The sequence below is a fragment of the Chelonia mydas genome, chromosome 12 (genome assembly GCF_015237465.2).
Source record: "Chelonia mydas isolate rCheMyd1 chromosome 12, rCheMyd1.pri.v2, whole genome shotgun sequence".
Taxonomy (NCBI): domain Eukaryota; kingdom Metazoa; phylum Chordata; order Testudines; family Cheloniidae; genus Chelonia; species Chelonia mydas.
Genome location: NC_051252.2, coordinates 18,662,880 through 18,687,422, shown reverse-complemented (window position 1 = coordinate 18,687,422; position 24,543 = coordinate 18,662,880). Strand labels below are relative to the sequence as shown.

Sequence of the window (24,543 nt, the reverse complement as noted above, 5' to 3'; positions counted from 1 at the left end):
GGAATGTGAAGAGAAGAAATTTTCAAGTGCTTAGATACCACTGCTAGGAGTCTGGGTAATAAGCAAGAGGGTTCGGAAGTTCTCAATGGTGGGAAGAAATGTGCTATAATTGGCATTACTGAAATCTGGTGAGACAATAATGGAAAAGCAAATTAGTGGATAAGAATATAATTAATGCCAGTAAACGTGGTTTTATGAAAAACAGGCCTTGTCAAACAAACCTTATTTCATTCTTTGAGATTATAAATTTGGTGGATAAAGGTAACTGCATAGATGTACTATAGTTACACTTTTGTAAGGCAAATGACTTAGTACTGCATGACATTCTGATTAAAAAATTAGCACTATAAATATCAATAGTGAACACTTTAATGGATTAAGACCTAGCTAACTCCATCTAGCATTTCTAGTGGAGTACAGTACTAGGCCGACACTATTCAATATTTTCATCAATAATTCTGAAGTAAATATAAAATCACTGCTCATAAAATTTGTGGTTGACAAAGATTGGCGGAGTGGTAAATAATGATGAGGACAAAGCACTTATACAGACATACAGTCTGGATCACTTGTATCCATTCTAACCAATGTATTTTAATACAACCAAATGCAAAGTTATACATCTAGGAACAAGGAAGGTAGGCCATACCCACAGAATGGGGACTGTAAACTGGAAAGCAGTAACTGAAAAGGATTTAGGGGTCATAGTGAACAAGCAACTCAGCATGAGCTCCCAGTGCGACTCAATGTCAAAAAGGGCTAATGTGATCCTTGGTGTATAAAACAAGGGAGTAGGGAGGTGATTTTACCTCTATATACAGCGTTGGTGAGACCGATACTGAAATACTGCATACAGTTCTGGTGTCCACATTTTTAAAAAGATGTCAAAAAATTGGAGAGTACGACTTAAGAGTTCAATCCATTCAGCTTATCAGACAGAAGATTGAGTGGTGATTTGAATACAGTGCATAACTACCTTCACAGGAAGAATACACCAGGCATTAAAAGGCAGGTTGGTCTAGCGGAGAATGGCATAACAAAAAACAGTGGCTGGAAACTAGAAGTGGACAAATTCCAATGAGAAAAAAGGCTCACTTTTTAGCATTGAAACAAAATTGAAACAAAATACCAAGGGAAGTGATGGATTCTCCATCTCCTGATATCTTCAGATCAAGACTGGATGACTCTCAAGAAGATCTGCTTTAGCCAAACACAAGTTACCAGACTCAATATAGGGGTAACTGGGTGAAATTTAATGGCCTGTGATATATAGGAGGTCAGAGTAGATGATATCATAGTCCCTTCTGGCCTTAAACTTTATGAATCTATGCATTTACAAGGTCATCTAAGAGCTGCAGACCTACATGTGTCACCAAGAGCATCCAATGAAAACTATGTATTTGTAGATACTCTGTGGGCAATGGGTAATTGTAATCATCCTAATAGCTCTTTTTCTGTGTATTTAAGCTACTGCAGAGATGTTGCTAAGTGCACCATTCACAGCACAGCATTACAGAGAGACAGACTTACCCTCCTAATACTTCATGCCGGCACACTGAGTAGCACGTTGTTATCTCTGTGTGTTTGACGCTCACTATGCGATGGTCAAAGGGAGCAGGAGAAGGAGGGCTGTCATCTACACAGGAGACAGTTCATTCATTGATTTGGTTTTCCACAAATCATTGCGCATTACTTTCATCATCCCCCCCCAGTATTTTCACTTCCCAGGATACAGCTGTATCAAGACGTCAACCAAGGGCAACCTGATAGGTTAGCTAACTACAAACAGGCCTGTACCACCTTGGTCATGGTTGTACGCCTTTTGGCACCTCACTCACTCTACACCTCATCAAAGGTAACGTTCATCATACTCCCACCACTCGAATATCCCTGTCCCTCAGAGAGTCCCCCCAAAGCCAATCTGACCACTGAGACTGGCATCATCACCACAGTACCCCATTGCTTTCTGGAGCAGATGCAAACAGAAATATGGTTCTCCCCCATCATAGTGTTGTTCAGCACAGCTGTGGGTGAGTAGCCTGTACGGGGGAATATCAGAGGGCAACACAAGGACTCAAGATATCTTAGATCCAGCCAGACAATTGTTAACCATTTGCTTTTAGCAATATTCAAAACAAAAACCCTGGAATTTAATAAGGCTCCCATCTTTCTTCCACCTTTTCACTTTACTAGGTCCTCCAACCAGCAAAGCACTTAAGCAGATGAGTAACCCCACTGTCTCCACTGGATGGTAGGAGTGAAATGTCATGAGTGAGGCACCTACCTAACACCTAATGACTCACAACCACTTACTCATTCAATGTCAGGAGAATGCTTCTCCCAGTAGCAGCGATCACTGCCATTATCAATAGACGAAATCAGTTCCTGGGGAGATGTCCCAATAAAGTAGCTGATCCAATTTAGCATGACCCAAATAAAGGCCAAATCCCAAAGTCAATCTATGTGTAGAACTCCCTTTGACATAACTGGGAGTTCTTTGTGCAAAGCCAGGGAGAGACTGGGCCATAGATGTTACTGATTAATTTAATACATGCTCATTATAAAATAGCTGCACAGTGTATATTACACCTTAAAATTCCATTTGCGCATACATGTTTGCACCTATCAGCCACTACTGTAGAACCCAGACCTTAATCAGCACACCTCTTGGGGCATGTCCATCCACTGCGGGCAGAGAGTACTCCTGTTCTTGCAGCAACCAGAGTGTGATCACTAACGTGCTGCCCAGAAAAAGACTTATGGCCAGGGGTATAACTAGGGACAAAATGAGACCTTTCCTGCAATATTTTACACTCTCTTCACCTGCTAATATTAATGTGTGGTTTGCACACCCCTTCTCTTACGTGATAATAAAGGCTTTCATTCAAAGAAATAAAGCTTTAAAAGTATCTCTCTTTTTTCAAACACATAAAATTTCATCTCATTTTATTTTAAAAGGATTATTATTCCAATACAGCCTTTAAATTGAATCCTAAATCCAAAAGAACATTTATTCTGAGACTGCAACTGAAAAGGAACATTAGAATAAAAAGTAAGTCCCATGAATGTGAATAAAGTTGTTGTCTGATGCAGCCAAGTGTATGCTTGGTGCCTGAATAAATGCTCTCAAACTAAGGCCTTGGCTACACTTGCGAGTTACAGCGCAATAAAGCTGCCCAGAGCGCTGTACCTCACTCCCCATCCACACTGGCAAGGCACGTACGGTGCTTTGTCTCCGCGGCCACAGCGCCGCTGGTCCTCCACCGCCCGCAGAGGAATAAAGTTTGTCACGCCGCCACTGGTGAGCTGCGGCACCAGCGTGGCCGCCCAATGCGCTCTGATTGGCCTCCAGAAGTATTCAGAAGTGTCCCACAATGCCTGTTCTAGCCACTCTGCTCTAGTCTGGTCGGGTCATCAGTTCAAACTCTACTGCCCCGCCCAGGTGACCAACCGTCAGACCCGCCCTTTAAATTCTCTGGGAATTTTGAAAATCATCTTCCTGTTTGCTCAGCCAGGCGTGGAATGCTCTCAGCAAATCTTTCCAGGTGACCATGCCTCCGCCTGCCAGGCAAGCCCCAGTATGGAGCAATGGAGAGTTGTTGGACCTCATCAGTGTTTGGGGGGAGGAAGCCGTCCAGTCCCAGCTGTGCTCCAGCCGTAGGAATTACAATACCTTTGGGCAGATATCAAGGGGCATGTGGGAAAGGGGCCATGACCGGGACGCACTGCAGTGCAGGATTAAAGTGAAGGAGCTGCGGAGTGCCTACCGCAAAGCCCGCGAGGCAAACGGCCCCTCGGGTGCTCCCCCCATGACCTGCTGATTCTACAAAGAGCTGGACATGATACTTGGGGGGCGACCCCACCTCCACTCCGAGCACCACCATGGACACTTCAGAGCGGGAGGAAGAGGAGGAGGAGGAAGCGGGAGTGGGAGTGAGGGTGCTGGGGCAGAGGAAGACATCCTGGAATCCCTGGAGGCATACAGCCAGGAGCTCTTCTCAAGACAGGAGGAAGGTAGCCAGTCACAGTGGCCGGTACTTGGTGGAGGACAAATAGAAGAGCAGGTTCCCGGTAAGCAGCTTTTTTTTCGGGAAGGAATTTTTTCAGTGCGGGCTCTTTGGGCGAGGAGGGTTAGGCCTAGATGAGGAATAACGCATTGATGTGGTCTATCACTTTGCGGTAATCGGCCTCGGTAATCTCTTCAAAAGTCTCATCCAGAATGTGGGCAATGCACTTGTGCAGGTTTATTGGGAGAGCCACTGTGGTCCTTGTCCCAGTTAGGCTAACATGTCTGCACCACTGTGCCGCGAGGGGCGGGGGGACCATTGCTGCACACAGGCAAACTGCATATGGGCCAGGGCGGAAGCCACATTGCAGGAGAAGACCCTCCCTTGCTTCCCAGGTCACCCTCACAGCGAGACATCTTCCAGGATGAACTCCGATGGAAAATGTTCGGACAGCGTTCAGTGTAGGTGCTCCCTGCAGCTGTTGGCTCTCCCCAAGGCACAGAAACCAAGAGGACAGTATGGCCGTGAAACAATCAGTCCCCCTTGACCCTGTGCTTACTTACCATTTTGGGGCTCCCGTGGGTTATGCGTGCTCTCTTTGGGATGGGAAAATTATTCTATTGTGTAGACTGTGTATGCCCCCCTTCAGTTCGGGGGAATCATTACTCTGTCTAATATAAACAATGCTGCCTCTGTTAAGTGTTGCATTTTGCCTTTACAGATGCAACCTTGAGATCTCAGCAGTCCATGTTATCACTGGCCGAGAGACTGCAAAGACTCAGGAAGAGGCCACAAAAAAGCAAAGAAGACATGATGCAAGAAGTGATGCAGCAATCTCTTAAAGAGAATCAAAAAGCACAGGAGTGGAGGGAGAGCAAAAGCAGGATCCGCCAGAAAAACGCAGTGCACTGGCAGCAAAGCACGGAGCTCCGGCAGCAAAGCACGGACTGGCTGATAAACATAATGGAGTGCCAAACGGACTCTATCCAGGCGCTCGTAGCCATGCAGGCAGAGCACTACCGCGCCTGCCCCTGCCTGCAGCCACTGTCCCAAAACTCTTTCCCTTGTGCCCCCATGTCACCTCCAACCCACTTTCCCCAACATTCGGGTTCTTATCGCCACCAGCTGCCTCCAACACCAGTTGCTTCACCACCCAGCCCTGAAAACTACGACCCTTACCCACTGCACTCAACCCCCATCACCATGCAGTGTAGCCATCCTGAAGTGCAGCACTCATGGCACAGCACTCCAGACAGGAAGGCCGAGTATGAGAACAGGACATATGCAAATCTGTGATTGAACCGTTCCCCACCCCACCCCCTTGCCCTTTGTTTCCCAAGCAGTTGTTTCTTTTCAATAAATGGATTTTTTGGCTTTGAAAACATTCTTTATTATTGCATAAAGTAAAAGATGCCTTAGCCCAGGAAAGAAACAGGCACTGCAAGTCAGCTTAGCAAACACAGATTCCTACTAACATTGGAACAACTGCACTTCACTCCCGTGCAGGGCACCAGACATTTCTGGTGGCTTTCAGCCTCAAATTGCTCCCTCAAGGCATCCCTAATCCTTGCAGCCCCGGGCTGGGCCCCTCTAATAGCCCTGCTCTCTGGCTGTTCAAATTCAGCCTCCAGGTGTTGAACCTCCGAGTCCCATGCCTGAGTGAATCGTTCACCCTTCCCTTCACAAGTATTATGGAGGGTACAGCACACGGATATAACTGCAGGGATGCTGTGTTTGGCCAAGTCCAGCTTCCCATACAGAGATCGCCAGTGGCCCTTTAAATGGCCAAAAGCACACTGCACAGTCATTCGGCACCGGTTCAGCCTGTAGTTGAACCATTCCTTGCCGCTGTCAAGGCTCCCTGTGTGGGGTTTCCTGAGCCACGGCATTAAAGGGTAAGCGGGGTCTCCAAGGATCTCAATGGGCATTTTGACTTCCCCTACTGTGATCTTCTGCTCTGGGAAAAAAGTCCCAGCCTGCAGCTTCCTGAACAGGCCAGTGTTCCGAAAGATGCGTGCATCATGCACCTTTCCAGGCCAGCCTATGTTAATGTCAATGAAACGCCCACGGTGATCCACAAGCACCTGGAGTACCACAGAGAAATATCCCTTCCGATTAACGTACTCAGAGGCTAGGTGGGGTGGTGCCAGAATAGGAATATGCGTCCTATCTATCGCCCCTCCACAGTTAGGGAAACCCATTTGTGCAAAGCCATCCACAATGTCCTGCACGTTACCCAGAGTCACGGTTCTTCTGAGCAGGATATGATTAATGGCCCTGCAAACTTGCATCAACACAAGTCCAAAGGTTGACTTTCCCACTCCAAACTGGTTCACGACTGATCGGTAGCGGTCTGGAGTTGCCAGCTTCCAGATTGCAATAGCCACCCACTTCTCCACCATCAGGGCAACTCTCAATCTTGTGTCCTTGCGCCGCAGGGTGGGGGCGAGCTCCTCACACAGTCCCATGAAAGTGGCTTTTCTCATCCGAAAGTTCTGCAACCACTGCTCGTCATCCCAGACTTGCATGACGATGCGATCCCACCACTCAGTGCTTGTTTCCCGAGCCCAAAAGCTGCGTTCCACGGTGCTGAGCGCGTCCGTGAATGCCACAAGCAATCTCGTGTCATACACGTTACGCGACTCGATATCATCGGACTCCTCATTGTCACTTTGGATCTTAAGGAATAGCTCAACTGCCAAACGTGACGTGCTGGCAAGACTCGTCAGCAAACTCCTCAGCAGTTGGGGCTCCATTTCCCGCAGACTGAAACGGAACACAGATCGCGCTGCACAGAAACCATTGAAAGATGGCGCCAAATGTGGACGGAAACACAGGAATTGCTGGGATGTGAAGCAATGCAACACGGGGTGTTGGGACGGGACCCAGAATGCCCCGCACCCCACGCCCCCTTCCCACAACCCACGACGCCAGAATGGGAAGAGGTGCTCTGTGGGATACCTGCCCATAATTCACCACTCCCAATACCGCTGCAAGTGCTGCAAATGTGGCCACAACAGTGCGCAGGCAGCTGCCAATGTGGACAGACTGCAGCTCTTTCCCTACTCAGCTGTATGAAGGCGGGTTTAACTCACAGCGCTGTATGTCTGCAAGTGTAGCCAAGGCCTATGATAATAGCACTAATGAGCATGTTTCAGCTATTATAGTGTATAACATATGCAGGAACCCTAGAATTCTCAGTGTAAAAGTCCCCAGGTATGATTGTGAGCTACTTACCAATGATTACTTCATCCTCCTTGCCAAATGCTTTGCTGGTTTCTACTGATGTAGTGTTTTCTGGGGTGTCTCCTGTACATTGATTTGCATTGTCTTCTTTTTGTCCTGTGTATGTGCTTTCTAATTCCACACATTTTAATTCTAATTCAGATCTAGCATCCTTTGTGGATTCTTTCATTGTCTTTGTTGTTTCTTTATGGCTTTTCGTTTTGCCACCAAGATCTTTTTTAGTATCATTTTCAGCTGTGCTTTGAGAGGATATGGACTTGCATTTTAATTCTGATTTCTCTAGGGGCTTTTTATCAGTCGAGACTTTGTTCAACAGCATCTGTGGCTTCCCTAATTTGGGTTCCTGTTCATTATGTTTATTAGCAAGCTTCACCCCTTTTACTTCTTGAATTGGGTCGGTTCTGGTGTTTGGGGGGCACGGATTGTGTTTAAATTTGCCAGTCAGATGTTTAATTCCTTCAACTTCCAATGGTGAGGACAGAGGGGATTTTACTTTGGAACTTGTACCTCCATGATCACCTAGGCTTCCTTCCTTGGCCACTGGAATCTTTTCTTGGGTTTCAGTCATCTGCACATTGATGGAAATCCTGCAGAGCAAACATTTTCCTTTTTATGCAGATAAATAGCCTTGCTAGAGTAGCAGAAAATATTTTTTACACTTTGTTTAAATCCCAGTTTTGTAATAATTTCCCTACTAAAAATATCAGATACTGAAATTGCTAAAGACAATAAGAAAATGCAATATTTCAGCAATACTTCCAGGATAAATTTACAACATTCTGAAGAGACTCAGTCCCACACAATCTGATTTTAATAGCTATTTTAACATGCCAGCTTGTATAGATGTCTGCCCTCTGCTGGACATAAAATATAACATACCTAAAGCTCAGATTTTGTCATGGATATTTTTAGTAAAAATCATGGACAGGTCAGGGCAATAAACAAAAATTCACGGAAGCCCATGACCTGCCCATGATTTTTACTAAAAATAGCCCTGACAAAATGGGGCAGGTGGAGGGTCCAGCACCCACAGCGGCTGGGAGCTCTGGGGTCCCCCCTGCTGCCTGGTGGCTAGGAGCTGCTGGAGGCCTGCCGCCAACAGCACCTGAGAGCTGCAGGGCTGCCTGCTGACAGCTCCAGCCCTGGGGCAGAAAAGGTCACAGAGCTCTCTGGCAGGCACGGATTCCGTGACTTCCGTGACCACAGTGACATAATCGTAGCCTACCTACTCCAGCATTCACCAGTGCCTCTGTGGTGGGGAGCCTTTGTATTTAGCGCTAAAAATTGTGGTCTGGATTTTTAGAAGTACTTGCTAGCTCTTAAAAACCTGGGTGCGTGTGTTCTAGTCCCCCTGCAGTTAGCTGAGAGCGGAGGTGTGAGAGTATGCATTCATGGAGTGTTATCGAATATTACTCTTTTCACAGTCTGCTATTGAAAATATGTTGTACACCTCGGCTCTTTTAGCTCCTCTGTTTTGTTAATATTATTTCCTTTAGCATTCCTGCCACTAGAAACTTTTAAACATTTTCATTAATCTTATGTTGTCTGGAGATAATGGGATTATAAAAAACCTGCTATATTCTGAAGTTCTCTCAGAGATATTCATATAATTAATAAACTTAGAAACAGCAGCAGGATCAGGCTCTGCAAGAGAAATTGTGGAATCCCCATAATGGGAGGTTTTTAAGAATAGGTTGGACAAACACCTCTCAGTGATGGGCTAGGTATACTTGGTCCCTCCTCAGCACGGAGGGGTGGTTTAGATCAGTGGTTCTCAAACTAGGGGTGCCGCTTGTCCAGGGAAAGCCCCTGGCAGGCCGGGCCGGCTTGTTTGCCTGCCGCATCCACAGGTTCGGCCGATCGCGGCTCCTACTGGCCCTGGTTCACCGCTCCAGGCCAATGGGGGCTGCAGGAAGGGCGGCCAGCACGTCCCTTGGCCCGCGCTGCTTTCTGCAGCCCCCATTGGCCTGGAGCGGTGAACCAGGGCCAGTGGGAGCCGCGATCGGCCGAACCTGTGGATGCGGCAGGTAAACAAACCGGCCCGGCCCGCCAGGGGCTTTCCCTGAACAAGCAGTGCCCCTAGTTTGAGAACCACTGGTTTAGATGACCTCTCATGGTCCCTTCCAGCCCTACGTTTCTGAGTACTGCAGCTGGCTTCAGTGGGGCAACTGGACATCAGTAAGGGCTGTAAAGTTGCATCTGAGGGACTATAAAACTGCAGGCAGAGAATGTCTCTGGTGCCTAGAAAAGGAAACACCTATCTAGTTTCCTGAAAAGTATTGTACCTTCTGTAACAAAGATGTTGAAAAGAAACCTTTTCTATCTTTTGCATAACAAGTCTGTAGTTTTGTTCTCATTTTTACCATCTCACTGTCATTATAAGCATGATTCCTTCATAATGTTGTGATAAATGAAAGGGAAGGGGATAGCTCTGTTTAAGGGACACCCAGCCAGCCAGTTAGCTATAAATCCCTCTTGGTAGTTGTTCTCTACTTGCTTTACCTGTGAAAGGTTAAAGTCTCCCTGCATAGGTAAAAGGAAGGGAGTGGGCAGCTGACCAAAAGGGCCAATGGGAAAGCTAGAACTTTTTAAAATTGGGAAAAAAACCTTCCCCTTTATCTGCCTGTGTTGTTCTCCCAGAAAGCAGAGACAGGGCTGGAATTATGCTATAAAAAGCTTTGGGCCAGGTCTGAAAAATCACCAGATCATACCTAGAAACTACTCATTTGAAACCCCAGATATGTAAGTAGATCAGGAAATGTCTAGGAAGATGCGATTAAGTTTATCTCTTTTATTACTTTATGGCTTGTGGACTTCTCTGTGCTAACCCAGGTGCTCTTGTTTTGCTTGTAACCTTTAAGCTGGACCTCAAGAGAGCTATCTTGATGCTTAATCCTTGTAATTGTTTTTTTTTTTTAATCTAGCGAAAAACCTAAGTTCCAAATGTATTTTCTTTCTTTTTGTTTTTAATAAAATTTACCTTTTTTTTAAGAACCGGATTGGATTTTTGTGTCCTAAGAGGTTTGTGTACATGTTGTTTAATTAGTCTGTGGCAACAGCTGATTTCCTTTGTTTTCTTTCTCAGCTCTTCCCCGGACGGGGGGTGGGGGTGAAAGGGCTTCAGGGTACCCCACAAGAAGGAATTCCCAAGTGCGCCTTCCTGGGTTCTCAAAGGGGTTTTTACAGTTGGGTGGTCGCAGTATCTACCCATCCAAGGTCAGAGAAAATCTGTAACCTTGGGAGTTTAATACAAGCCTGGAGTGGCCAGTATTAATTTTTAGAATCCTTGCGGGCCCCACCTTCTGCACTTGAAGTTCCAGAGTGGGAAATCAGCCTAGACAAATGTATTAAGAATCTGTAGTTCAGTGGTATTAAGCTAATAAGTCAGCTGATGCCAGCTTAGAGCAAACACTACTATGACTATCTAGACAAGTCTAAACTTGGCAGGAAAACCTGGGCATTTCTCTAACGATTCCAAACATTGGAACTCTGTTCCTTTTATGTTTCTGTAGAGGCCTATTGACTTCAATGAGAGCTGCACCCATGTAACCGAGCACAGAATTTGGCCCACTCATTCAGACTTCACATACAGAAAATATCTCTGTAGGCACCCTGACTACAAACTCCTCCATAAATAAAGTGTAGGAAGATTCATGTTCTTTTCACATTGTTATTTAAGAATAAAAATGCAGAGTAAATTTTAAGTCTGATTATAATGAAATGTTGTGTGAAGTTGATCTAGACATCAAACAAACACACTTCCTTTGCACTTTACAGACCTTGTGTTCAGGGGGTTCCCGCACCCCAATCATGTGAATTTGGGAAATGTGCTGGAATAACATCCCTGGAATCTTCTTTTACTTAGCCACACAACTGGTTATGGCAATGCAAGCTTCCCCCACTCTGCCCTGCCACATCCTTACATTGGACCTCTTCTAGACGTAAAGGGAAATATAGTCTCCAAGCCCTGCCACAGCTTAGCCTTTCTTCTAAGACTGGGGTGCCAATTGCTGCCATTTGCAAAGATGTTTTTTCTCATGTGGATCTGTGTGTACTGAGAAGTAGACCAAGACCACTTCCATTCAGTTTATTAATTTGGTTCTTCAGTCTCCAGCCTTGTCTACACTTACTGGGGGTTCGACATGCAGCGATCGATGCATCGGCGGTCGATTTAGTGGGTCTGGTGAAGACCCGCTAAATCAATCGCAGATCCCTCTCCCGTCGCCTCCTGTACTCCACCTGAATGAGAAGAGCAAGGGAAGTAGACGGGAGAGCGTTTCCAGTCAACATCGCGTAGTGTGGACCCCATGATAAGTAGATCTAAGTACATCGACTTCAGCTACGTTATTCACGTAACTGAAGTTGCTTAACTTAGATCGATCTCCCTCTGTAGTGTAGACAAGGCCTTAATATGCTTGTATTGCATTCATCTGGGAATACTCCAGCACCTGAAAATACCTGTAAATTGCACAATAAACTAAAGACTACCTAGAGAATAAAGTGCCTGTCTTGTATTTAAGGCACCAGAATGCATTTTAAAAGGAATATTTTCAAATGTGCACATACAAAAAAGCAGTCACTTTTTGGTCTGTGTTCAAATGCTGACTTGTGTACCTGCACATCGGGATAATTGTGTATACACAAAAATGCACATGAGCCTAAAATGAACATGCATGGTCATGCACAGACATGTTTTAAAAATGGGATCTCCATTTTCATTTTTTTCCCCATAATGCAATTGCAAGTTAAATCACATAACTTTTCTAAAGTCCTAACCAAAAAAAAGGACAAAAAAGGGTATCTGATACTAAATATGTCATATGTTAAAGAGAAAAAAAAGTTAGAAAAAGAAATGTTTGCTCACATCTTTGTATGGCCAATGCTTAAAATAGGCTGGGTCATGTGGTCACAGACCTAACCAAAAATACTGACTTCTTTGACAGGTTTCAGAGTAACAGCCGTGTTAGTCTGTATTCGCAAAAAGAAAAGGAGGACTTGTGGCACCTTAGAGACTAACCAATTTATTTGAGCATGAGCTTTCGTGAGCTACAGTTCACTTCATCGGATGCATACTGTGGAAATTGCAGAAGACATTATATACACAGACACCATGAAACAATCCCTCCTCCCACCCCACTCTCCTGCTGGTAATAGTTTATCTAAAGTGATCATCAAGTTGGGCCATTTCCGGCACAAATCCAGGTTTTCTCACCCTCCGCCCTCCCACAAACAAACTCACTCTCTTGCTGGTAATAGCCCATCCAAAGTGACCACTGTCTTCACAATGCATATGATAGGCATGGATGGGCTATTACCAGCAAGAGAGTGAGTTTGTTTGTGGGAGGGCGGAGGGTGAAAAAACCTGGATTTGTGCCGGAAATGGCCCAACTTGATGATCACTTTAGATAAACTATTACCAGCAGGAGAGTGGGGTGGGAGGAGGGATTGTTTCATGGTGTCTGTGTATATAATGTCTTCTGCAATTTCCACAGTATGCATCCGATGAAATGAGCTGTAGCTCACGAAAGCTCATGCTCAAATAAATTGGTTAGTCTCTAAGGTGCCACAAGTCCTCCTTTTCTTTTTGACTTCTTTGAGGTGCACAAAGGACTATTATACATCGGATTCAACAACCTGCCCAAGCCCTGAAATTTTATCACACACTAAAAAAATTCTATCCTCAGTCAATGGCAGACTCCTCTTGCAGACCTATTAAGCCCCATATGTGATATTTATAGAAACATCCATGTTAGAAAGGAGTCAGCCATTTACAAGGTTCAATGAAATGTGACACACGTAGAGCAAACCCATTTCAAACCTCCCTGACTCAGAACAGATGTGTAATATTAGTAATTAGCGCTTACCAAGCACTTTCTATCTACAAACATTATCTTTGTATAAATTTATAAGCCACCACACTGGATCTAATTCGTCTTCAGATTAACTGTTTGCATGGTTCCACAAGCTCCTTTTCTAACAAGGCTTTTTTTCCTACGGTTTCACATATGAGCAAGACTGAATCGTCCTTTTAATAATTTGCCTATTATTAACACATGGAATGTTTCAGATCACACAGAGAATTACAGACTAGATCATTACCTTGTACATATCACTTCACCCCCTGCTCTGGATACAGACTTTGATGTGGATGGCATGGCTTCCATGGATATAGCACTGAATGTAGAGGGTTTGTTTTCACTTTCTTTTGATTTCTGAGTGATAGGATTTCTGTGGTGTTCTTCCAGTCCTGGTGCTCTGTCCATATCAATTGCTTCAGCAGTAACATTCTTGTTCCCCACAGGGCCATGATTTATGAAGGGAAGACCATGGTTTGGAATCAAAGCTTTAATTCCAGTGCCTTTTTGTGGTTGACAATTCTTAGAGCTATTTGTTTTGCCAGAACCTGCTATTTTTTGCAGCTGTGTTGTCCTTTCTTTGACTTGTGGACTGGAGTCAACTTTGGAGACTACAGCGTCAAAAGAGTTTACTTTTTCACATGCTCCGTTAGTTTCATCCAACTTTTCTTCTCCTTTGGGCTCTAAATAAGAAATAGTATTATCGTAATGTCACAGCCTTCCCCTGACACAAGAAAAAATATTACATAGTGGTATAGGTTGTAAAAAATAGGGAGGTAGCCAGGGATGTTGGACTCTATCAAAAACCTACCATCATAGTGAAACTAGGCGATGATGCTCATGTGAAAGGACTAAAAGACACACAAAAAAGGCTTAAGCTTATTAGAAGCATGTTTGACATTTCTGACACTGACACATGCAGGTTAATAAAATTACTTACTTGCATTGCTAGCTTTTCAGCAATGGTAAAAGTAAAAATAGAAACTGGATTTCTGAATAACTAAAAACCAAATTGATAAGAGAGAGATAAGGTGGGTGAGGTAATATATTTTATTGGACCAACTTCTGTTGGTAGAAGGAATGAGCTTTGGAGCTTCACAGAGTCCTTCCTCAGCTCTGGGGAAGGTAACCAGAGTGTCCATGCTAAATACAAAATAGGACAGGTTGTTAGGCATGCACATGTTGTAGGAGACTACTTAAAATGAAGTAGGCAATTACCACCTCTGCCCTAGGACAAAGGAAGATAAGTAGGAAGACCTGACCGGACCTGAGGAAGAGCTCTGTGAAGATCAAAAGCTTGTCCCTTACACCAACAGAAGTTGGTCCAATAAAAGACATTATTCCACCCACCCCGTCTCTCTCAGACCCTGGGACCAGCAGGGCTACAACACCACTGCAAACAGAAAATTGATAAGAGTCAATTGAAGGACGTCCAAGACTGTAAGTACTCTATGGGTCAACATGACATGTTGTTCGGACTCCGAAATCCCAAAAGGCACACCCATCCCAGTGTCCATACTATAAGAAGTAGCACTGACATTGCAAATTGGGACAGGAGGTTTCCAGGAGACACTAAGACTCAGAACACTGCCTCTCATTGGTCCCCACTGGAGCTATTCCAATAATTGCAACTGCTCTTAATTATTAGTGATGGTGCATAAAAAGGAAGGGCAGTCTAGATGGGAAATGACTTCCATTTCGTCCAGATTTCTACTTGCGCAGGCCCTAGAAATCAATGTGATTTTTGTTTAATTTTTAGTTTAACACCTCAGCCCAAAAGTACTGGGGGCTTTTGAGTCAGAATTCTGAGCAGCAGATTCTTTAGTTTATGTTATTTTCTGAGCCAAGAAACCAAGACGATTTTTGGCCATGCTTGAGAGGAGCCTCTGGTGACATGGGGAGGTGACTGTAACGGGGCACTATTCACAGTCACATTCACACAGGTGTAACTCCACTGATGACAATGGATACAATGGATGACAGAAAGGTCTGAGGTCTGAATCCCTTTTCTAACCCCATCCCCTGAGACTTGTTGAAAATATCTTCGCTGGCCACGTGAGACATTCCCAGTTCAAAAATAAATCTGTATTTCTGCTTCTTCACGTGCTTTTTTCCTCTATGACTTTACAGATTTTCTTTGTGTTCTTGCGATTGTATCCCTGGTGTCTTCCAAACAGACATTGCTCTCTTTTAATTAAGCTAACTACAACTGCAAAAGCAAAGAAATACAGCATTAACCAAACAAAGGTAATGGCTGCTATTCAATTTGGTTTAGCGGTTTGGTTTTTTTGGGAAAGGGAGTTGTATTTTTGTTTGTTGTTTTTTTGTGATGGTATCAAACATCCAACACACGCTTTTCTGAGAACTTGATAAGTCCAGATACTTAGTTACAAAGGGATAATTCAGTAGTACCTACATATATAGGAGAATATTGGATCTTCTCTTCCCAACCTATCTCAAATTCCACAATGGATATGTTTATCATACATACAGGCTTACATATACCTTCCAAAGACTCTTTGCTTTCGGCCTGGACTCCTCTGTTGCTAGATACATGCTTTGGTTTCGCACCCTTCTCTTCAGGTTGATCTTTAGTCTAAAAAATACAATTGAATACACAATTAATTAACAAAGGTAAAGATGTCCATTTCCCACTGGGTCCCTCTAATTCTTTACCAGTGGAGGCAGTTAGACACTATGAAATTGGTGGTAACGACTCAGCTTCATTGCATTCTCAGTTTGCTGCTGCTTCTTTATTTCCCCCTCTATGAGGCTTCCGGGAGGCTCCAGGGATGTGAGGCATCTCTCCATCATCTGCCATTAGTGTAAGGAAGTCTTGTCTGTGCTCTCCTTGGATCAGCTCTCCAACTGCACCGGCACTCCCCTCTAGACCTCGCAAGCCCCGCTGTCACCCTACAAGTTAGCAATTGGCACCCCTCGCCCAACTCTCAAGCCCTCCGAGTGTCTTCCTTGAGTGTCCAGCCCAAGTCCACTGGACACTCACAGTATTCAGATTTGCTGCTTCCAAAGAAACAGTGTACCCCAGTTTACCAAGTCCACCTCAGATCACTGCTCCGCTTGACACACAGCACAGAGGAGAGGAAAGTGATCAGGAACAGTCAGCATGGATTCACCAAGGGCAAGTCATGCCTGACTAATCTAATTGCCTTCTATGACGAGAAAACTGGCTGTGTGGATGAGGGGAAAGCAGTGGACGTGTTGTTCTTTGACTTTAGCAAAGCTTTTGACACGGTCTCCCACAGTATTCTTGCCAGCAAGTTAAAGAAGTACGGGCTGGATGAATGGACTATAGGGTGGATAGAAAGTTGGCTAGATTGTCGGGCTCAAGGGGTAGTGATCAATGGCTCCACGTCTAGTTGGCAGCTGGTATCAAGTGGAGTGCCCCAAGGGTCGGTCCTGGGGCCGGTTTTGTTCAATATCTTCATAAATGATCTGGAGGATGGCGTGGATTGCACCCTCAGCAAGTTTGCAGATGACACTAAACTGGGAGGAGAGGTAGATATGCTGGAGGGTAGGGATAGGATACAGAGGGCCCTAGACAAATTGGAGGATTGGGCCAAAAGAAATCTGATGAGGTTCAACAAGGACAAGTGCAGAGTCCTGCACTTAGGACGGAAGAATCCCATGCACCGCTACAGACTAGGGACCGAATGGCTCGGCAGCAGTTCTGCAGAAAAGGACTTAGGGGTTACAGTGGATGAGAAGCTGGATATGAGTCAACAGTGTGCCCTTGTTGCGAAGGCGGCCAATGGCATTTTGGGATGCATAGGTAGGGGCATTGCCAGCAGACCAAGGGACGTGATCATTCCCCTCTGTTCGACATTGGTGAGGCCTCATCTGGAGTACTGTGTCCAGTTTTAGGCCCCACACTACAAGAGGGATGTGGAAAAACTGGAAAGAGTCCAGCGGAGGGCAACAAAAATGATTAGGGGACTGGAACACATGACTTATGAGGAGAGGCTGAGGGATCTGGGATTGTTTAGTCTGCGGAAGAGAAGAATGAGGGGGGATTTGATAGCTGCTTTCAACTACCTGAAAGGGGGTTCCAAAGAGGATGGATCTAGACTGTTCTCAGTGGTAGCTGATGACAGAACAAGGAATAATGGTCTCAAGTTGCTGTGGGGGAGGTTTAGGTTGGATATTAAGAAAAACTTTTTCACTAGGAGGGTGGTGAAACACTGGAATGCGTTACCTATGGAGGTGGTGGAATCTCCTTCCTTAGATATTTTTAAGGTCAGGCTTGACAAAGCCCTGGCTGGGATGATTTAGTTGGGGATTGGTTCTGCTTTGAGCAGGGGGTTGGATTAGATGACCTCCTGAGGTCCCTTCTAACCCTGATATTCTATGATTCTAGATATGTTTATAGTGAAGTCAAGTATAAGTGTATCAAACAAAGCATAGAGATTTAAATTGCAGCAAATAGCAGTATTGGAAACAAATAGTTACATGTGACATAAAATCATAACATGCATTCTATAGCCTAGATTTAATTAACTAGATACTTATGTCTTGTGGAGTCATGCTCACCCCAGATCCTTGCAGCACTTTATAGCCACGTTGGCTGTGGCCCTCCTTTCATGAGAAAGACGTGGTGTGAGTGTGCCTTCTAGGTGAAGGATTCAGTGTGTTTCTTGGCAGCCCAAGATATAACAGAACAATCCTCTTTCTCTTTTTTCATAAGCAGAACACCCCCCCCACCCCGCTCTTGGTTTCATCTTGCAGATTTCACAATCTCTGATTTTGCCAGTGGCTCAGTATATAAATAGGCATACCCTGTGACGCATTCAGGACACAATACACAAACCACCAGACAGGGAGATAGGTGTCCGTTACCTCCTGCCTGAAAGGAACATTTCCAAAGTATGTCATCTCCTGGAGACATGCTAAAACTCCGAGACTTCGGAGCATAAGTTTTAGTGTGGACACATAATTCCTTAACATTATCCATCCATACATTAGCTATGATTATGGCAAGCTGTGGGCCACTTGCGTTCATGACTTCACATGCCACCATTCAGTGAACTATTATGCATAGATCTTCCCCAGGGGATCCCTGTAAAACCCTATGCACCACCCCCACCCCCCAATGCCCTCTGCCAGTTGGCATCAAGGACTCCCTGGGTCACATCCACCAATTTTTTTTAAATCTTTTTTCTAAAGCAAAATCTTGTGGAATAATAAATTAGCTCATAGGTCTCAAAAAATGTTACTTGCCAAAACTACACCTGGGGTGATTTTTCTCCAATATACAGTTCTATCACATAGTTTTTAATCTAAGACAGGGGAGGCACCAGATGAAGAAAATGTTGGTTTCATCCCTCCTGGCTCTCACGGAGAGATAAACAGCACCGCTTTACACATTTAATGTTATTTTACCCTGTAACCCCCAAAAGGACCTTCCATTCATTAAGCCACAGTGAAGTCAGATAGACAGGCTATCCCATTGGGCACCAATCCTGCAAACACTCACCCACATGCTCCAGCCCATTGACCTGAATTCTGGGGTACTGAAAAATCTAGATCCAAATTTTTTTTGGCTTAGGTTCATCTCTTTCTCTGGCTGAAGAGACACCAATCTCAGGTGGCGAATGTTTGTTGAATGCTTTCTGGGTGATACCCAATCCTTTCTTTAACAAAAGACTCGTTGAAACCACGTCGACTGTTCATCCTAGCTCTAATATTTAGCCAATGATAATGCAGACCATAGAAAAACATCAAAAAGTAGTGAAAATACATGTATTGGCTGGGAAAATATTAAATATTTGAACCAGAGAAAGGATAATTTAGAGTGGAGAATTGACCTGATCTCCTACCCTACTCAACTACTGAGTGTGGCAACAAGCAAGAGCTTCTGAACCTCCTATATATTTGAACACACAATTCCAGTTACATGCCTTTTGAAAATCAGGTCCCATTAATATTAGCATAAGGGGTTGAGGTGCTATGTGTGTTGACCTTGTATACCCCAATGTTGACATAGTATAATAAGCTTTTTTCCCTCTCCCCCCACCCCCCACTAAAAAAGTTTTCAAATGTCATTGACACTTTTAATTAAAACACTCAGTATGCCCCTGACAATGGTGACACTGTGGGGATCTTTATTCTTGTTGAATCCCCTTCTGCAAGCGAGACTGCCGTGGACCACACATTCCAGCACTGTTTTTTGTAAGTCAAGAGTCAGAAGTTTTAGACATTTACTTATTTTATGAATTTGAGGCCAACCCTGCAGTCTCACACAAACAGTCCTAAAGACGCCACTGAATCCTATTGTTGTGTCAGCAAGCCGCTACTTACAAAAATAAAAACATAAGACCCCCTCCGTCACTGATTCATAAATTCGAAGAAGATGATCACAATGGTCCTTAGTCTAATCTCCTGCACAACATAGCCATACAATTTCAACAAAATAATTCCTAGAGCAGATCTTTTAGAAAAAAACATCCAATCTTGATTTTAAAAAGTGTCAGTGATGGAGAATCTGCCATGCCTCCTGGTAAATTGTTCCAATGGTTAATTACTCTCACTGTTAAAAATTTACACTTTATTTCCAGTCTGAATTTGTTTAGCTTCAAATTCCAGCCATTGTATCATGGTACACTTTTCTCTGCTAGATTCCAGAGTCAGTTGTCAAATATTTGTTCCCCATGTAGATACTAATACATTGTAATCAGGTCACCCTTTAACCCTCTCTTTGTTAAACTAAATAGGTTGAGCTCATTGAATTTATCATTATAAGCCAAGTTTTCTAATCCTTTAATCATTCTTGTGGCTCTTCTTTGAACCCTTTCCAATTTTTCAACATCTGTCCTGAACACATAGTAATGCTGGATAAAGCCACTGCTCTGGTATATGGTGCACTATTATAAAGAGATGGCTAGGAAGCAGAAACAAGCAAGTAACTGGTTATTTTATTTGCAACTGTAATGCAAAAAGCCTTCTGGAACCCTTTGGGTTTTAAATTATGTTCTTTATGCTCCAGTTTTACAATGTATAACAAACAAATGAAGGAATGTGGCTGGTTAATTAACGTTGCCCACCTGTCCAATATGTATTTGCTTTCCTATAGTAGACTATAACCACATATGAGTTGTCTCTCGTGCATCACAGCCACCCTACCTTTAAAATCCCTCTTAAAAACATCTTTCTTCCAATAAGTCTTTCAGTGAATGTAGCAAAGAAAGAAATTTAAAAACTAGTTTACCATTTTGAAGTTGTCCTTTACCTGGCCATCTAGCGTACTATGTACTTGTCTGTCGAATTTGGAGAGTACACCCTATGAAGCAGGATCCTAGCTGTCTCCAGGTATTACATAGTTCCAAGCACATTGCAAGTGCTAGTAATAATCATATCTTTAAACCTAAAGCACATCAATTTTTAGAACGCTTTTTTCATGTCTCCTACTATTGTACCACACTTCAGTTGGAACAGACTGCAAGTACTGGCACCATGTAAATGTCTGACGGGGTTTTTCAGTGATCTCAACCCAGTTTCCACTGGAAATTTAACCAAAAAAAAAAAAAAATCTCACAATCTGGTTCAATTGTCAGCCTCTGAAAGAGTAGTGGTTCTTCATATCTGTATAGAGATGGACTGTTAGAGCTGCATCTGAAAATTGGCACAACACCCTCCTGATCTATACTGAGGTCTATTACAGTCTCATTTTTGTAAGAGCTCAAATTCACATTCCACCCATATATTTTAATTGTTGTTTTTTTCAAGTTATTTTGATTTGATTTTTGATTTTCAAGTTATAAAGCCAGGAGCATTCACAGAGTATTCAAATAATTCCATTGCAAGTAGAGTCATTCCTAATGCAATAATGTTTTTACCACCCCATGTTATGAGATCCCCAGGAATAAGACCATGTCCCACAAACACCTCATTGTGCAGATTATTCTTTGTTTCTCATGATGGGACACAAATAGTAGTGAATGATGACAAACAAGACTCAGTGAAACAACAGATATTCATTATAAGTGCCAGTTCATTTTTTTAAAAAGAAAACTAATGAATTCCAAAATATCCTACTGACACTACAAACCATTTCCCGCTCATTATGCTTCATAATTAACAAATGGTTATGAGTTAGTGTCCTGCACTCACTGCCCTATTGATCCAATGATTCGATGAAGTCAATAGAATTGCACAGATGTAATTGGGAAGATTTAGGTCCATGTTCCATTGAAGTTACTGAAATTATATGAACATAAATGAGGGCAGATTTTGGCCCTTGATGCCTAAATTGTCACGATCAGTTAGAAAACAGAATCCCATTCTGTCACTTCACAGTACATTAACTATTTATTATTCTTCATCTAGGGCTGGATTCCGCAACTAACTTGGACGTCATTGGCCAGGGTGTAACTGAGGGCAGATTTTGGCCCTTAAATTGTCAACTCCTTGATGCAGAGACCTAGTCTTTACACCTATTTGAAACCTTCCTATCATGTTTTCTGCCCTATACCATTTATTCTTATGCCTAATACTGAGAGAGGAAAGCCTGAAAACACACATGCATTATGTACAAAGTTAACAGGAAAGCCTGGAGCCCTTTTCCTTAACAAGAAAAGGATCGTGAACAGTAAAATAAAACTAACCTCCATGAGGATTTCAACCAGACTCCCTTTCTTCCAGGGTACAATGCCTCTCAGAATGAAATCCACTACTTTAGAATTTTTGAATGTCTCTCCCACAAATGTAATGACTTTATCCACAGTATCAACCATTTTTTCTATCTTTTCCAGCCTCTCCCTGTGCTTCAAGGCATCTTGCTGTGTAGCTCTCATCAGCTTCAGCATTTCTGAGCATGCATTTTCAGTCTCAAACGGGCAAACGCTGTCCCCAGGTTTCAGGCCTCTTTTTGCTGCATCCGTCTCAGCAGCGGATGCTTGGGATGCTGTTAACTTGTCAATGTTCTTTCCTAGGTCGTCAATACCTCGGTTCACCTTCTGTAGCTTGCCATTCAGGTCTTCTTGGGAACCCAATAATTTATCTACCTTTTCACTCAAAAGATTCAATTTTTTGTCCATTGTGCTTAAGTGGTTCCCTCTTGCTGGCTGCAACCTAGCCACTGCATTTCCAGGCCCCTTTCCATGCTCCATGTTACCCTCAGACATTCTGCCCAGACAAGGAGCCAATGGCAGTGCGATTTACTTGGCTGCTCATTAAGTGTGTAAATTAGAGGGTCGTTCTCTGAAAGCTCATCTTCCTTAGTCACTTTCTTACCCTACAACCAAGGATAAATTCTTTGGCTTATTAGAGATGCTAGGAGCGTGTCATTGATCAGCCATTGTGTGAAAAGGTTTCATTTTTGCATTATCTGTTCTTTACTGTGTGCTTTCAATGAGGGAGTTAACTTGGCAATGGACTGTTTTTTCTTGGGCCCCCTTGACGTCACAAAACCATTTAAAATTCTTTCTTGAGAGGCTGTTGATAGGCAAGCATCTTAACAATTGACTACGCCCAAAGCGGATATCTCCGGGTGTGGGAAGGAGCAAGGATTTCATGCCAAGCCTTGTTTTCTGATATTGAAAAATACCCTTTAAAATGTTTCTCTTTTGCCACAGCAGAGACGTATAAAAGTGAATTTAGTGGTGTCGTGCTAAGGCTGGGAAGATTTCAGCCTGGTAGAACACATGCATAACACCCAGCACAGACGCACGCTGTGCTCTTTAGGTTGGCTGGCACTTGAACTTAAAAATAGAGCACAATAATGACAATGATCTGAAATACGTATCTGGCACCAGGATGTCTCTGTCAACTGAAACGTCTAAAATTAAATTCTTTCTACAGTGCCATGAAAGTGCACAGTGTAAAAAAAAAAAAAAAAAAAAAGACAGTGAGGCATGTCACAATTGCTTTCATAATTGGCAGCAAAATAATTAGTCTGGAGTCCTTTATTTGCTATCGATACACTTTTTTTTCTGAAGTGCATGAGTGCTGACACCACAAAAACAACCATTGTTCTTTGGAGAGAAGAGAAACCTCTGTTTAGGTTCATAGATAGCCCACACCATGGCAGAGCTGAGCACCTCACAAACAGTGAGTTTATCCTCACAGCAGCCCTGTGAAAAATGGAACTACAATTATTTCAGTGTCACAGATGGGGATCTGAGGCACAGAGCTTAAGCGACTTGTCTAAGGTTACAGAGGAAGTCTGTGGGAAAAGCATGAACCAAATCCAGATCTCCTCAGTCTCACTTCAGTGTTTCAGAGTGACCTTTCCTGTCTCCATACACAGTGAATTAAAGAAGTTCTGGTCTTTCACACCAGTCAGTGTTTGGGCCTGACCCCAAGAATGATGGCACGTCATAATTTCCACTGAAATCAATGGGGTTTGAAGTGCTTAGCACCACTTCTGATCTGACTTTTCAGGGTGTGGGGGGATAGTAATACTTTAGGTGAATTTAATTTTTCATTAGAAGTAGTTCTGGAAAGTAAAGTCCTCTATTTACGTACAGGAAAGATACAGTAGGGGGAATAACAATAGAAGCATCCCAACCAAATATACCAAACCAAATATACCAACCATCTTAACAATGTGCCACAACCTTTGCTCTGGAGGGACCACTTCTCTGAGTGAGAAAGTACATTTGTCTTCATGCCCACTATTCCCTTGGTCTGCCTGATAAGGCTCCAAGTAATTCCATTTGATGTGGTGAGTTCATGATGTCCACTAGGACCTGGTCACAGAGGTCACTAACTTGTTTCACAAAAGACACCAAACAGGCATCACATAATGATTTTCTGCCTGCCAGCCTGGGCTGGATTGAACACTGCGATACGACTGTGTGTGAAATCCTGCCCCTTTGAAGTCTATGGGAGTTTTACCACTGACTTCAGCAGAGCCAAGATTTTACCCTTTGTTTACACTCCTGATCAAACCACTCCCCCATTGTTTTTTCACTGTGGTCTTGATTATATTGAAAAAGGCAAGTTTAGTATGTAATGGAGATTTCCCTTGAATCGCGTGAGCTCTTCACAGTTTGACAAATGTCTCAGTCTCTGACATCATGAGGCACTCCAAATCAGAAAAGCACTAAATTCTAGCTCAGCTGCACATAGAGACTTGCACAGCACAGTGCTTTCCTATACCATGCCTGACTCCAGTTATTGACATCAAAGCCTTACTTGCAAGAGGACACCCACAATTTAAAATAAAGGTAAATACTGGAATTCCAGAGGAAGCTGGAAGTCGAGTGAATATGCTACATTTTTCTATGACTAATGAGTTAGATTCTGGAGCCCCCTACTTTCCAATCCAGGTCACACTTTGAAAACATCTTAGATATTTATGAGGTGACAGTTTCTTCTCCCAAAATGGGTCAGGTCAGTTTCCAAGAGTAAGAAAAATGGATGTTTAAAATTATACCCAATAAAGCACCTAAACAGTCTCATTATATGATTATTTAGTG

The 24,543-nt window shown here is 43.5% G+C and overlaps 1 protein-coding gene across 4 annotated transcripts in view; it reads right to left on the bottom strand.

Annotated features, from left to right (window-relative positions):
* Positions 1 to 24,543, bottom strand: part of MYLK3 (myosin light chain kinase 3) — a 63,236-nt gene that overhangs the window by 16,162 nt on the left and 22,531 nt on the right. For 2 of the 4 annotated variants that reach the window (XM_043525946.1, XM_037878300.2), the window contains 4 exons: positions 15,614 to 15,704; positions 13,353 to 13,791; positions 7,245 to 7,840; positions 1,531 to 1,636 (listed from right to left, as the gene is read on the bottom strand). In XM_043525946.1, coding sequence (XP_043381881.1) covers positions 1,531 to 1,636; positions 7,245 to 7,840; positions 13,353 to 13,791; positions 15,614 to 15,704 — 1,232 coding nt within the window. Of the gene's footprint in view, positions 1 to 1,530; positions 1,637 to 7,244; positions 7,841 to 13,352; positions 13,792 to 15,613; positions 15,705 to 21,726; positions 22,627 to 24,543 lie in introns of those variants that run through there. The other 2 variants (XM_037878301.2, XM_007059644.3) reach the window with 2 other exon arrangements.